Genomic DNA, 14,098 nt, shown 5'->3' with positions numbered 1-14,098 from the left:
GACAGAAGAGAAAGAACAAAGCAGAAAGAGGAGAGAAAAGCGACGAGGGAGACACCATCAGTCTCCATCTCTCCGCATGCTGACCAACACACATCCCAATTCCCCACACTCACACATACAGACACAGAGTAATGAAACAGGGGGGACAGTATCCATCACATGGGGGGGGATTTTCCCCTGGTAACACGTTAGGGAGATTGGAACCTTGCCTGAGCCGTTCTGCTGCAGGTGGCGGCCATTACGGCTCCACTCTGGCACACGCAAGTCACTCAGTTTCATAGCAGAGCCTGAAGAATGTGGAAACTGGCAGAGTAATAGATTGCAGGCTGTAGTAGTGGTCTGACCCTGAGGCAGGGGGCTGGGTGGAGATGCATCTCATTCCCCACAGAGATGGAATACATTGCAGGCGGTGCTAGCCGGTGTCATTGACCCCACCTCACCTGAGACACAAATGATGAAGTGCCTCGGAGAAAAAAATAAAAAACATCCCATCCCAGAGAACGGAGACGAGCAGTTTAGCCAAAATAAACCCCTTTGATGGAAATGGTTTTCATGTTTAATTCAACGGCGCTCTCTCTTCTCGTCCTCCAGTCATTACTATGCATCTGGATTGGACGGATGAGGGTTCGTCCCATTTGCATGATCCAATACTAATGTGTTACCAGGGGGGGGGTGATCCAAGGAGGGGGACTTGTTTTCATTTATTCTCCTCTTTTTCTTTGCTGATGTCAGTTCTTTTTTATTTCCCCTCTGCTTCCCTCAAACTCATTTTCTCAGTGGATGGGGTGTCATACTGGGCCAATCAGGTTGGATATCAGAAGTGATGACACTTGACCTCATTCATGGGCTTTCCGGGGGGTGTGGAGGGTGGAGGGACGGGTGAGAGAGGATTACTGTAGGATATTTATTTGTAGGAAGTGGGTTAAAATGTAACTTGATGAGGTAATTACGGCAGAGAGAGAAAAGAGAAGAGGAGAACCCAAGAGAGGCCTGTCTTAATGGATTAATCAATCCCTGTTGAGAGAGAGAGACAGAGAGAGAGAGAGAGAGGGGAAGGAGTGTGTATGCGTGTGTGTGTGTGTCAAATATGTGTACAATATGTATAGTAATAATTGACATTATGAAGATAAGATTATTTTGACATTTCTACATTACAAACTCCTAGAGGACAGACTTCAAGCCTTTAGAGGACAGAAATCCCAAATAGCTTCCATTCCATTTCAATTAGCATTTTTATTGTCCTAATGGGGTAACATTATTGTGTGTATATGCTTGCATGTGTGTGTGTGTGTGTGTGTGTGTGCGCAGATGTCCCAGCAATAAAGCCTCCAGAGAGACAGTCCATTACACATGTCATGCCATCATTAGATGTGATCAGTAGGTCCTCCATGCCTGCCATACAGTATGTTGACAGAATAAAGCTCCCTCTCACTCTATTATCGCTGTGAAGATGCAGTTTAACATGTTCTGTTGGGATGGGGGGGGGAGAGAAGGAGGGGGAGGTGGAGGAGAGAAGGATGGGGAGGGGTCAAGGAGGGGGAGGGAGAGAAGGAGATGGGGAGAGGGGAAGGGGAGAAGGAGGGTGAGGGGAGAAGGAGGGTGAGGGGGGAGAAGGAGTGTGAGGGGGAGAAGGAGAGGGAGGGGGAGAAGGAGGGGGAAGGGAAAAGGAGGGACAGAAGGACAATGAGGAGGAGGGGATAAGGAGGGGAGGGGAGAAGGAGGGGGAGAGGAGAATGAGGGGAAGGGGAGAAGGAGAGGGAAGGGGAGAAGGAGAGGGAGAGGGAGAGGAGGGGAAAAGGAGAGGGAAGGGGAGAAGGAGAGGGAAGGGGAGAAGGAGAGGGAAGGGGAGAAGGAGAGGGAGAGGAGGGGAGAAGGAGAGGGAAGGGGAGAAGGAGAGGGAGAGGAGGGGAAAAGGAGAGGGAAGGGGAGAAGGAGATTGGATTGAGGATGGACAGTAGGAACACACATGCATGTAGTAGGTACACACACACACACACACACACACACACACACACACACACACACACACACACACACACACACACACACACACACACACACACACACACACACACACACACACACACACACACACACACAGGTCATGGGGTCAGGAAATACTGCTGTCTCAAATGAGTTCAGATATCAACTAGCTGAAAGTAAACTAAAACAATATTCTAAAACAGTATTCAACACTTGAGAGGTCCTTGGGGGATCCTTGAAGATGTTTTATTTCTTTACATCAGTCAGAGGAATAGATGCCCTCAGGAAGGAAGTGGAGGGAATCAGTGTTTGTTTGTGAGACTGTCCGATGGAAAGGAGACTTTAACAGGGGCTGATGAAGTTATTGTTTTGGGGCCTGCCGGGTTAAATTGAAACTGACGTGTCACTTCAGAGCCAATTTAGCCTGGGAGGGTTTAGTTGAAGGGAGAGGAGAGAGGTGAAGGTCTTGGCACAACTGGCAATCAGTCTGCTTAATATGACACAACCAGGTGTGTGTGTGTGTGCATGACCGCTCGCATAATAACATGCGTGAGCTGTCTGAGACGTGTCATCAAGGTGACCTTTACCTGTACGTGTGATAGGTAGCCATTTGGAACAGAAGGTTTTTTCCTCTGTGTGTGTGTGTGATGGGTGTGTGTGTGAGTGAGTGTGTGTGTGATCTAACGGTGGACAGGGCTGGGCAGCATTAATGAGAGTTTATTGTACCAATTTGAGTGTTGGATCAGGTGTCAGCTCCCTGGTCTCCTCTCTCTCTGGGCCCTTATGATGATGGGCACATAATGGCCCTAGGGCCCGGGGCCCAGGCTCTAAAGGCTGGGAAGGGAGGTGACAGCCACTAGCTGGTCCTCATTAAAGCAGGCATTCAGGATGACACACACTACTACCTAAATAACTTTAGCCCTGCCGACTCTGTGTGATGGACGTCCTTCAGCCCTGCCGACTCTAAAGTGATGGACGTCCTTCAGCCCTGCCGATTCTAAAGTGATGGACGTCCTTCAGTCCTGCCGACTCTAGAGTGATGGACATCCTTCAGCCCTGCCGATTCTAGAGTGATGGACGTCCTTCAGCCCTGCCGACTCTAGAGTGATGGACGTCCTTCAGCCCTGCCGACTCTAGACTGATGGACGTCTTACAGCCCTGCCGACTCTAAAGTGATGGACATCCTTCAGCCTTGCCGACTCTAGAGTGATGGACATCCTTCAGCCTTGCCGACTCTAGAGTGATGGACGTCCTTCAGCCCTGCCGACTCTAGAGTGATGGACATCCTTCAGCCTTGCCGACTCTAGAGTGATGGACGTCCTTCAGCCCTGCCGACTCTAGACTGATGGACGCATTCAGCCTTGCCGACTCTAGAGTGATGGACATCCTTCAGCCTTGCCGACTCTAGAGTGATGGACATCCTTCAGCCTTGCCGACTCTAGAGTGATGGACATCCTTCAGCCTTGCCGACTCTAGAGTGATGGACATCCTTCAGCCTTGCCGACTCTAGAGTGATGGACATCCTTCAGCCCTGCCGACTCTAGAGTGATGGACGTCTTTCAGCCCTGCCGACTCTAGAGTGATGGACGTCCTTCAGCCCTGCCGACTCTAGACTGATGGACGTCCTTCAGCCCTGCCGACTCTAGAGTGATGGACGTCCTTCAGCCCTGCCGACTCTAGAGTGATGGACGTCCTTCAGTCCTGCCGACTCTAGAGTGATGGACGTCCTTCAGCCCTGCCGACTCTAGAGTGATGGACGTCTTTCAGCCCTGCTGACTCTAGAGTGATGGACATCCTTCAGCCTTGCCGACTCTAGAGTGATGGACGTCCTTCAGCCTTGCCGACTCTAGAGTGATGGACGTCCTTCAGCCTTGCCGACTCTAGAGTGATGGACATCCTTCAGCCTTGCCGACTCTAGAGTGATGGACGTCCCTCTGCACTGAAGGAACTCAAGTCACTTAGGTGCTTGCCTTATATTTATTTGTCAATCTCACAATCTCTCGTCTCTCTCCACGCATCTCCTTTTCTCTCACACACTTGACATGTAGCTCTTCTCTGTCTCCAGCTTCCACTTCCTCTATCATTAGAACATGGCTGTAGCTCTTCTCTGTCTCCAGCTTCCTCTTCCTCTATCATTAGAACATGGCTGTAGCTCTTCTCTGTCTCCAGCTTCCACTTCCTCTATCATTAGAACATGGCTGTAGCTCTTCTCTGTCTCCAGCTTCCTCTTCCTCTATCATTAGAGCATGGCTGTAGCTCTTCTCTGTCTCCAGCTTCCTCTTCCTCTATCATTAGAGCATGGCTGTAGCTCTTCTCTGTTTCCAGCTTCCTCTTCCTCTATCATTAGAACATGGCTGTAGCTCTTCTCTGCTCCCAGCTTCCTCTATCATTAGAACATGGCTGTAGTTTTCTCCACGTCCAGCTTCCTCTTCCTCTATCATTAGAACATGGCTGTAGCTTTTCTCTGCTCCCAGCTTCCTCTTCCTCTATCATTAGAGCATGGCTGTAGCTCTTCTCTGGACCCAGCTTCCTCTTCCTCTATCATTAGAACATGGCTGTAGCTCTTCTCTGACACCAGCTTCCTCTATCATTAGAGCATGGCTGTAGCTCTTCTCTGACACCAGCTTCCTCTATCATTAGAACATGGCTGTAGCTCTTCTCTGACACCAGCTTCCTCTATCATTAGAACATGGCTGTAGCTCTTCTCTGTCCCCAGCTTCCTCTTCCTCTCCCTCTATCATTAAAACATGGCTGTATTGTCTTTGTCCTCTGCTGAATCCACATGGATGTTGTGTTCTAATCCGTGAGGGGGGACATCCAGTCTATTTGACTGACGTGATGACACTAGCTAGCTAGCACTGGGGGTAAGAATAGCACTAGGGACCAGGGAAAGCATGTAGACAGGGAACATGCTAGAAAGCCAAGAGAAAGAGTGATATAAAGGAAGTGATTTACAGGAGAATAAGAGGGGAGAATGAGAAATGCTGTAGAGAGCGAAGCGTCGTAACACTCCGGCTTCATCACAATCTTCTCTAAGGCCTCACACTTTATCACTCATTAGTGTTGCACCCAGGAAAATAGTCCCAGTCGCTTGGTTGCTCTGAGACAAGAGAGGATCAGGGAAGCAATGAATGCTCCTCGCTCCATAAATGGGGCATCTAAGTAAAGGGGAAGGGGGCGTGGAGGCAATCACTTGCGACAACGGCGAATCACACGAGATCTTAGCGGCTGATAGCCTAGCAGGGCGGCTAGAAGGTGAGAGAGTTCCTCACTGAGGGGATGTGGTAACAATCCCCTAGCCCAATGCTATGATCCCCTTGTGTAGCGGTGAAGGAGGGGTGTGCTATTTCTCTGTGTGAGGAAATGTCGAGACGGGTTGAACTGTTCTAGGTGTTGTAATCTCCCAATTGTTAACATACGGAAATGAAAAAAGATTGACTCTGCAGTTGTACCCGTTGGCGGTTGTTGTGAAATTAGTGGTTATATGGAACAACGGAATGATGAAATAAAACAAGGTCATTGAATACTATTCATATTATGAGATTACACATTTCCGTAAGTGATTTTCTTCTGGTGTTTTTTTCGGGGGGTCCCGGAAGCCTAGGCACACTAAGATAATCAATGAATAAGATAAAATGATGATCTTGGTGCCGAATAGTGTTCCTTTGTGTATGTTATGTGTATATTGTTGTGTTTTAATATGACTAAATAACGTTATTGACCTGCCATTTTAGCTTCTGTTTGTTTTTACCCGCCACATATGCCAAACGCTATCATGAAAGAGGAGCACAATGGCAATAACACTTCCTGATTCTTAATCAAGTGCATCATTTTTTATGTGTAGGCCTACCTTGTTTGAAACGATCAAATAAACAAAACCCCAACATTTGAATCTGCGAGGGAGAAAGAGAGCCAGACTTATGGTGAAAGAAAGATCTGTGGTTTTACAATCATTCTTACCATCTTCATGATTTCTCTTTATATTTCCATCTAAAATGAGAGACAGACAGTGCTTTAAGACACCCAGAGAGACTATAGCCTATACGAGTTAACCACACGAGTTAACCATACGAGTTAACCTTATGACATAGAAGAAAGAAGGGGGAATTGGGACATGAAAGGACAGGAGATGGGGGGAGGGAGACAAATGAGGACTAAAGGAAGATAACAGGCTGAGGATGGTATGTCATAGAGTCAGGGAGGGAGGGAGGGAGGGAGGGAGGGAGGGAGGGAGGGAGGGAGAGAGAGACATGACAGGCCTGATAAAGGAGAGGAGTGAGAAAGGGCATGAAAAGAGTGTTAACCAGGGATTATGGAAAGGAAAAAAAGGTTGAGAGTGAGAGAATAAAAAATAAATCAAGGGAGAGAAAGGAGGAAGGAGTTTGTAAAACAAAGGGAGAGAGAGTGTCAACCATGATGGAGAGAAGAACATTTTGAGAGAAGGGGGGAGAGAGAAGATGAGAGAGAACCCAGGGGAGAGAAAGGAGGAGAGTTGATGTAACAGAGGGAGAGATGGAGAGAATGTGTCCACTGATGTGCTGGCTAAATGCACGTAGGAGTGATACAACTTCAGTGAATCATACAACGCAAGCTTTCCCCTCTCCTTTTCTTGTTAACTAATCATACTGCTAACAAAGTAGCTAGGCCAAGAAAAACCATAGGACTCTGCTGATTGATCCATGGGAAACCTGTTCACGTCAACTGTATCACTGCTCCACTCTCCAGTGACCAGAAGAGAATCGCTCACAGGGGCGTAGTGCATCTACATCTGTGTATCCATCCACCTCCTATGTTTAAACGCTTAACGAGAGAAAAAAAAGGCCAGCGTTTTCAGATGAGCCGTCAATTAGTGGCTGAGCCCACGAAGCCGTAGAGGAGTGGGCTGTGTCCGGGGCCACGCTCGGCTGCCTTATGCACAGATTGCCTGTCTGAAGACTGAGGTAATGAGAGCAAGACTACAACCTTAATGTGGAGCGGAGGGGGTGGCTTGAACACAGCTTAGCCCCCTTCCAAGTGGCTAAGGTGGGGGAGAGTGGCAGGAGGAAGGTGGGCTGTTCTGGATCTAACAGAACCCTAGTGGGAAGGATCAGAGGGAGGGATTGGAAGTGGAGACGAGGTGACTCTTTCTCTCCGACATCGTTATGTTACCTCTCTTTCTGATTATCCAGGAGAGAGGGAGGGACACGCGGGCACAGAAGAAGAGGCTACCATCTTATTAAGTGTTTGCGGTGGCGACTCGGCTAGTAGAGCGGATGGAGGGATTACCCAGGCTCCTCCACTGCGTAAGCACTGTTTGGGGGTTTTGATTGACAGAAGCTTGGAACATTTACACTGAGAAGTTTTCAAATGGCTCTGTCCATTGGCGATTCCCTCCCTCCACTCCAGAATTCAATAATTATCGAAAAAAACACAGGGTTTTCTCCCCGTTTCCACCCCTCTTTTCTGGCCTCCGAGCCAAGAGAGAATGGGGTGCGCTGCAGACAGAGTTGATTATGAAGTGGGTAGTAGTTATCTCTTTAGCACAAGGTGCTCTTTGCTAATTAAGTCTTTCACTTTTTTTTATTCCAATGGAAAAGTAGGCGATTTGGTCACGTTGTGAATTAATTGTGTTTGACAAAGGACGGCGAGGGCCAGAATGCACGTGACTGTAACGTGTACGCTGGGAGTCGGGAAGCAAGTACAGGGAGTGAATGATTTAATAAATAAATAGAACACGGTATAAAACAAGAAACAGGAAAAGCGTACAGACATGAAACCGAAACAGAGTCAGTAACACCTGAGGAAAGAAACAAGGGGAGTGACAGAAATAGGGGAGGTAATCAAGAAAGTGATGGAGACCAGGTGAGTGTCATGAGGCGCAGGTGCGCGTAACGAAGGTGGCAGGTGCGCGTAACGATGGGTAAACTGGCGGCAACGAGCGCCAGCGAGGAAGAGCGGGAGTAGACGTGACAGCGATATTGGAAAAAAGCCAGGGGACATGGATAGAGACAGACTCCAGATTGGGTACAGTACACTAGATAGGACAAGGGTACTGGCTTTTTCCATATCATTCCATATCTGGAGAGATCTAAGAAGTGCTGAAGAGCATATTGGTGAGCTCGGGACAGATCCTATTTCTCCAGTCACTCCAGCTGCAACGGTGCTGTTCCAGGCCATTTCATGGTAGGGGACAGAGAAATAACAGAGCCAAAGTGCCCCAGTATTTAAGCCAGGAGGAAACGGTGTCTCGCTGCCACTTAAAAGAAAAAGAGTGAATGAAAAGAGGTGAAAGAGGAGCAGGCGACATGCGAGCCAAATAAACTCGCCATGGGCGGCCTGGAGGGGCCTGCAGGGGCCACAGAGCCGGCCCCACTGGTGAGAGGCCCGGGTTGAAAAATCTCTGTAATAAAGCCAGGCTCACGCATGCCCTGTCTGGATGGGTGCCCAGCCAGGAGGGGTTGATTTGGGCCTTGGCTCTGGTATCGAGTGGGAGGACTCGATCATTCTCGATTAGGGAGAAAGGGGGAGCCTGAACCAGACCATTAATCACTGAACATTAAGCCTCAATCACTCACTAGATGACAGCCAGACACCACTGTTGAAACAAAGGCCTTGTGGTGTGTTGTGTTCCTCCTTCACTCCCTCCCTTACAGTCTCATCCACCTAAACAAGTCTCTGGCCATTCCCCTCGGGTCCTTAATTGAAACAGAGGGTTTGGCATCCTCCCTAAACCCAGATGTACTCCGCAATGCTCCCAGGCATCCTCCCTAAACCCAGATGTACTCCACAATGCTCCCATTTTAAACTGTAGCTCTGGGTATTCTTCTCTTCTCTCTGACTGGAATATATGGGAGGAAAGCCAGGAAGTAAATATACCTCATTGGCAAAAAGCAGAGAACAAGGGAAATCGATTCTCACTGGTTATTTGTCATCTCTATTTTCTTCTCCCTCTCCACTCTCTCCCCAGAGAGATTAGGAAACAGTCTCTCATTCTTGTTCTAGGAAAGAGGATGTGCTGTCATTGGGAGTTTGCGGTGCCAAGACTTGCGAGGATGAGACAAAGAAAAGTGAGGGAGAGAGAGAGAGGTGAGGGGGATAGAAAACAGCAGAGGATTTGGGGTGCTGGATATGAGGCTGAGAGAGAGAGGGAGAGAGAGAGAGAGAGAGAGAGAGAGAGAGAGAGAAACGAGGCACAAGGGAAAAGGAGGGCACATCCGAGCGAGTTTGGTTGGATTGAGCTGCTAAAAACTTTTGAGTCTCTTATTTCCCCCCTCCATTGAATACCTATAGGTGCTGCCATTTTGGATTTATTCAGCAGGCCCTGGGAGGGCCAGAGATGTTCTCTCTGATCTGCCTCAAAGTCTGGAGGAGAACAGAGAACGAGAGCTGCACACTGAGATGTGTGATCCAACTGCCAGCTCTGGGCTAGGGGAGATATTGTAATACCTATTAAGCCCTCCCTGCTTCAGCCAGTAAAGTCTGTTGGGAGCATTGATAAGCGTGTGAGTGTGTGTGTTACCTACCTTTTCCTCTGCTTGATTGTACTCCACACTTGACTTTAGGGGAAGTGTATTGCTCTAAGGTAGCATGCAATCTCATGCAATCTTTATGCCACAAAATAAACCACTCTTCATTCCTCTAGTTACCCCAGCTAGTTTTTACATCAATGAGAGCAAATGTCCATTCTCTGTGGTCATACAGTTCCTCAGACTTGACCACACTGACCACACTGACCACAGACTGACAATGTGTTCAGGAGACACACTGGGCTGACGTATGCTTCACTCTGGTCAAGACATCTGAAGCAATGAATACCCTCTGTGACCATTTAAGGGTTGGACCACAGTTTCATAACAGGGGTGTGTGGAGGACCAACCCTATAAGATAAATGCATTCTGGACTATTACAGACCAGGCAGCAATCTCCACACGATAAACTCTCTTTCATTCATACAGTACATACATACATACAGACATATATACATACATACATACATACATACATACATACATACATACATACATACATACATACATACATACATACATACATACATACATACATACATACATACATACATACATACATACATACATATTCAACACACAGCATTGTACACCCCACACAACAAATATGATTGACATATCATTTAACACATTTTTGTTCATTAACAAATGGCACAAACATATTTAATGTGGGACAGTAAATGTTAAAGGGACCTTATAGTCTTGTAATTTTACGCTCAAAGAAGCACTTGTGTAGTAGCAGGGTTCATCCCAAACTTGCAACAAAAATTTGATTCAGATGCAATGCTTAGAATTTGGTGTTCAAGTTAATTGGTTTGTTTTTAACCCTCTGAGTTTCGGGGGGTGGGGAGGGGTGAGGGGAGAGTTGGGTATTCTGACACTACTTGGGCATGGTTTAGGGTTAGCAAAGCACTTAGTTAGCAGTTTAGTTGTTAATATCCTGTCTAAGTATCCTGTCTTAGTATCCTGTCGTGGAGTCCTGTCTACGTATCCTGTCTGTTCTAGGTTTGGGAGGAACTTAGACAGTTCCAATTGAGCTCAAACGTAAGCATTTCGCTACACCTGCAATAAGATCTACAAAAGAATGTGTATGCGACCAATAAAATTACTTTTTTTTTTATTTAATGTTAGAGATGTTTATAACTGGGTTATGACTGAGGGCTTCTTGGCTGTGTGCTAGCTACGGCCCAGAAGGTAAGACAGATCCCCCACAGGAATGTTTTTGGTGTGATTGTCAATAACATACTGGCCTTCTGTTCATAGTGTTGTGGAGATGGGAGTGGTGTGGGGAGAGTCAGCCCTCAGTAATTAGCGTGGGTTGAGTTTGGTTTGCTGTCATGTGGTTAGATTCTGCTTCGTTTAGGTCTCATGAGTCATCTCTGTCTGTTTCCATAGCAAAGTAACTTGAACTTTAACCCTTTGAGTTTGAACCTCCCCTCCCTCCATCATATTCTTTATTGGTACCTGCGTTTCTATACTGGCCTCCTCCGCCTTCTCTGGCACTGTTGACTCTTTGGTACTTATTGCGACGTCATTATTTTTCCCTAAATCTGGTTGGTAAGTAACATCAAATCATCCTCATTAATGTAGGATTTTAAATATGTGTTTTTGTTCAGCTGATTCGGGTTGTGATATTCTGATTCTATCCAACATGTTAATTTGACCTATTAATCCAAATGACATGAAATGAGCAGTTTACTGCTCCTGTTTTTATCAAATGAACATGGGAAAGCTGAATTATCTTGTTTGACTCTCACATAAATATAAATGAGTTTATGTCGAATCTTTTCTCGTATACGTGTAATCACTTACAACACTATTTCAAAGAACAGCCTGCCTGCAGCTAATTAGAAGATGTAAAATGTGATTAATTCATGGCACAATTATTAGTCACACAAACGGAATACAAAACGTGGGCGAAGCTTTCAGAGAACCGTAGAGATTCATGACTTCGACTCATTTCCCTCAATGAGTCATATTTGACTGTGTTGTGACGGCTGATATCAACACATTTGAATCTGAGTCAACTAACCAATATGCGGACTGAAACTAGCAGTCATAAAATAAGTAGCATTAAAACGTTGCTAAGAGCCCGACTCTCAGCACTTCTGAAGTACCGTTTTATGTGACTTAATAAGGCCCATCTACACCCCATAGTTATCGCTAGTTATCCTGCTAGGTGTGGACGGCCCATTATTGTGCTATGACAGCGAAACTAGCTAGCACTGATTTAAAATGGCTGATATTGTGGTGTGACTGTGGTAACTGTCGCCAGAGAGATGGAATGAAAGGGGGAGGGGAGGAGGATTAATAAAGGCCACACCTCCGTTGGGGGAGTTTTTAGAATCAACCACCATTCAGCGGCACAAACACAAGACACAGGACAAAGACAAAGAGGTCGGGGATGTTTGGCACTCAAAGGGTTAAAGAGTCGTCACTTTTAGTCGGATCCAAACTGCAGATCGATCGTGCTCATTGTTGCCGGGCAGAATGAGGCTGACACAACAAACTGTAGGCTTATTAGCAAAGTCCATAAAATACATTAAACAGTCCCTTTAACTTTTAATGACTTTCAGGTGGCTACTTTTCTCCGGAGTGTCAAAAAAGAATTAAGTAGTTGTTGTTTCTTTCTCCATTTGTCACTTTTGTGAATAGGAATTTGAATAATAATCACCATAATTAATGCAACTTCACAACAGCAAACAACAGACACAGGAAGTGAAGCAGAAGGGAACCAATAGGATCTGTCTATTTCCATCTTGTCTGGTTGGTTACTGGGGGGTTATGTTGGGGTTATTGGTAAGTTAGGACTCTGAAGAGATGCAGCCCCATGTCAAGGTGCCTTGGACACGGTTCCCCTGTCTAGTGTAACCCTTACTACTGACTCTGTAGTTCAGTACCTTCATTGTAATGCTATGAAGAATGTGTAAGGTACTGTAGCATCATATGATTATTAATAAGGGAGGTTGGGATCAATTTGCAAACTTCAATGTGGCCAATTACAAGATAGAATGAGCAGTTGCATTCAGGGGATAAGAACTGAAATCTGCTGAAGTGTACAGTACAACTGTAGTAGATATGCTAATGTTGCAATAGTTACATGTTTAAATGTGTTATTCATGTACTACTGAATGGTGAATTGAGACTGATGAGTATGGTCATAGTCCAATCGCATTGGACATATGTGAATCAGGGGAACCGGAAAGTGCCAATCACATCCACCTTTGTTGCGTGGACTGCACCTCCTCCAGAGCAGTGGTTATCGGTGATTAAGTGGTCATTAGTGGAGTGTTAAGTTTTTTTTTTTTAGTTACCTTTGTCGAGTAGCCACTCGTCAACTACCCGACCAAGCCGGTATGGGATTCTTTGTCTAGCAATAGCCAGGCGTTCATTATCAAAGTTCCCTTTAGAGAATTTGGAAAAGACAGAGGGCAGCAGGTTAATATCTGGAAGGTCAAAGGTTCAAAAGTTAAAGGTTAGAGAAAGGGCAACATGGCAAAAGGTTTAGCAAGGTTATGTATGTTAAAATCAGCTTTATGTAGTTTCAGGAAGTAGTAGCTTTTTGCGGACTGGTTTGGATTGGTTAGACAGCATTCTAGTTACCTCAGGTTTAAATTGTTGTTTTGGTTATGAGTCCGATCAGTTAAACATATTTATGAATAATTTAGAAATAGTCTATTAGTATAAATGGATACCTGGCAAAGTTAATAGCTTGGTGGACAGTGAAAATCAATAACATCAATTAAATCAATACTACTAATCCATAACATATGTCAAACCCCAAAATAAAAAGCATTCATTTCTAGCAATATCATATGCATTAACATCACCATTGCATTTTTCAAACATGTTCATGTGTTCATCATTAACCCTTACATATTTCATATTCAGAGACCCAAGCACAGAGTACTTAACACATTTCATGGTTAATACCAGGAAGACATTTTTTGTTCGAGATCCCACGCAACCATCCTTCGAGGCAAGTCTCTGTGCTCAACTCAGAAACGTCGAATCTCATAATGGAACACTAATTCCAACTTGTTCACGTTTGGGTAACTTGAAAGACCTCGGTGGATTTGAGCTGTGTTGTTTCATACATCCGTCACATAAAGGGCTTTTTTTTCAGCGTAATAATCAGGGGCTCGTCAACGGTACTACATAATTGCCATCATCTCATCAGCATGTCAAAAGCACTTCATTTCTGTTCCATTAAACTGCACGATAGCATTTAGCCAGAGCAAAAATTATTATCTCCCTCATCGTTTCAATCAAACTCCACCTCTGGATCAGACAGTTTAGAGTCAGGATCCTGAGAGCTTCTGCAGCTATAGAGTGATGCCTGGGGTGAGAAGACACATTAGACAAGAAAGCCTGAAAGACGGCGTATTAACACTCCCGAGCGCTGTACTGTAACTCATGTGCTGCAACATGGATGTTGCTGGAGCTGCTATAGCCGCGGTCAGGTAAAAGGTAGGGGCGTAACGTAAGGGGTAGGGGTGTAAGACGTGGGTAGATTGATTACGTGCCGTTTGTCCTTGACTACGTAGCTAATTGCGCTTCTCTTTGCCCTTCTAATCACTACAGTGCTTTATATACACACTCAGTTCTGC

The 14,098-nt window shown here is 45.8% G+C and overlaps 1 protein-coding gene across 8 annotated transcripts in view; it reads right to left on the bottom strand.

The window, feature by feature from the left end:
• LOC106608688 (neurexin-2) overlaps positions 1-14,098 on the bottom strand; it is a 1,106,898-nt gene that overhangs the window by 30,804 nt on the left and 1,061,996 nt on the right. For 5 of the 8 annotated variants that reach the window (XM_045721573.1, XM_045721570.1, XM_045721571.1 and 2 more), the window contains one exon: positions 12,803-12,892. The exons of the other annotated variants lie outside the window; for them this stretch is intronic. In XM_045721573.1, coding sequence (XP_045577529.1) covers positions 12,803-12,892 — 90 coding nt within the window. The remainder of the gene's footprint in view (positions 1-12,802; positions 12,893-14,098) is intronic. 8 annotated transcript variants of the gene reach the window in all.

Source organism: Salmo salar, chromosome ssa07 (assembly GCF_905237065.1).
Source record: "Salmo salar chromosome ssa07, Ssal_v3.1, whole genome shotgun sequence".
In the NCBI taxonomy this organism is placed as follows: domain Eukaryota; kingdom Metazoa; phylum Chordata; class Actinopteri; order Salmoniformes; family Salmonidae; genus Salmo; species Salmo salar.
The sequence above is the reverse complement of the archived record's forward strand: the minus strand, read 5'-3'. Positions and strand labels throughout refer to the sequence as shown.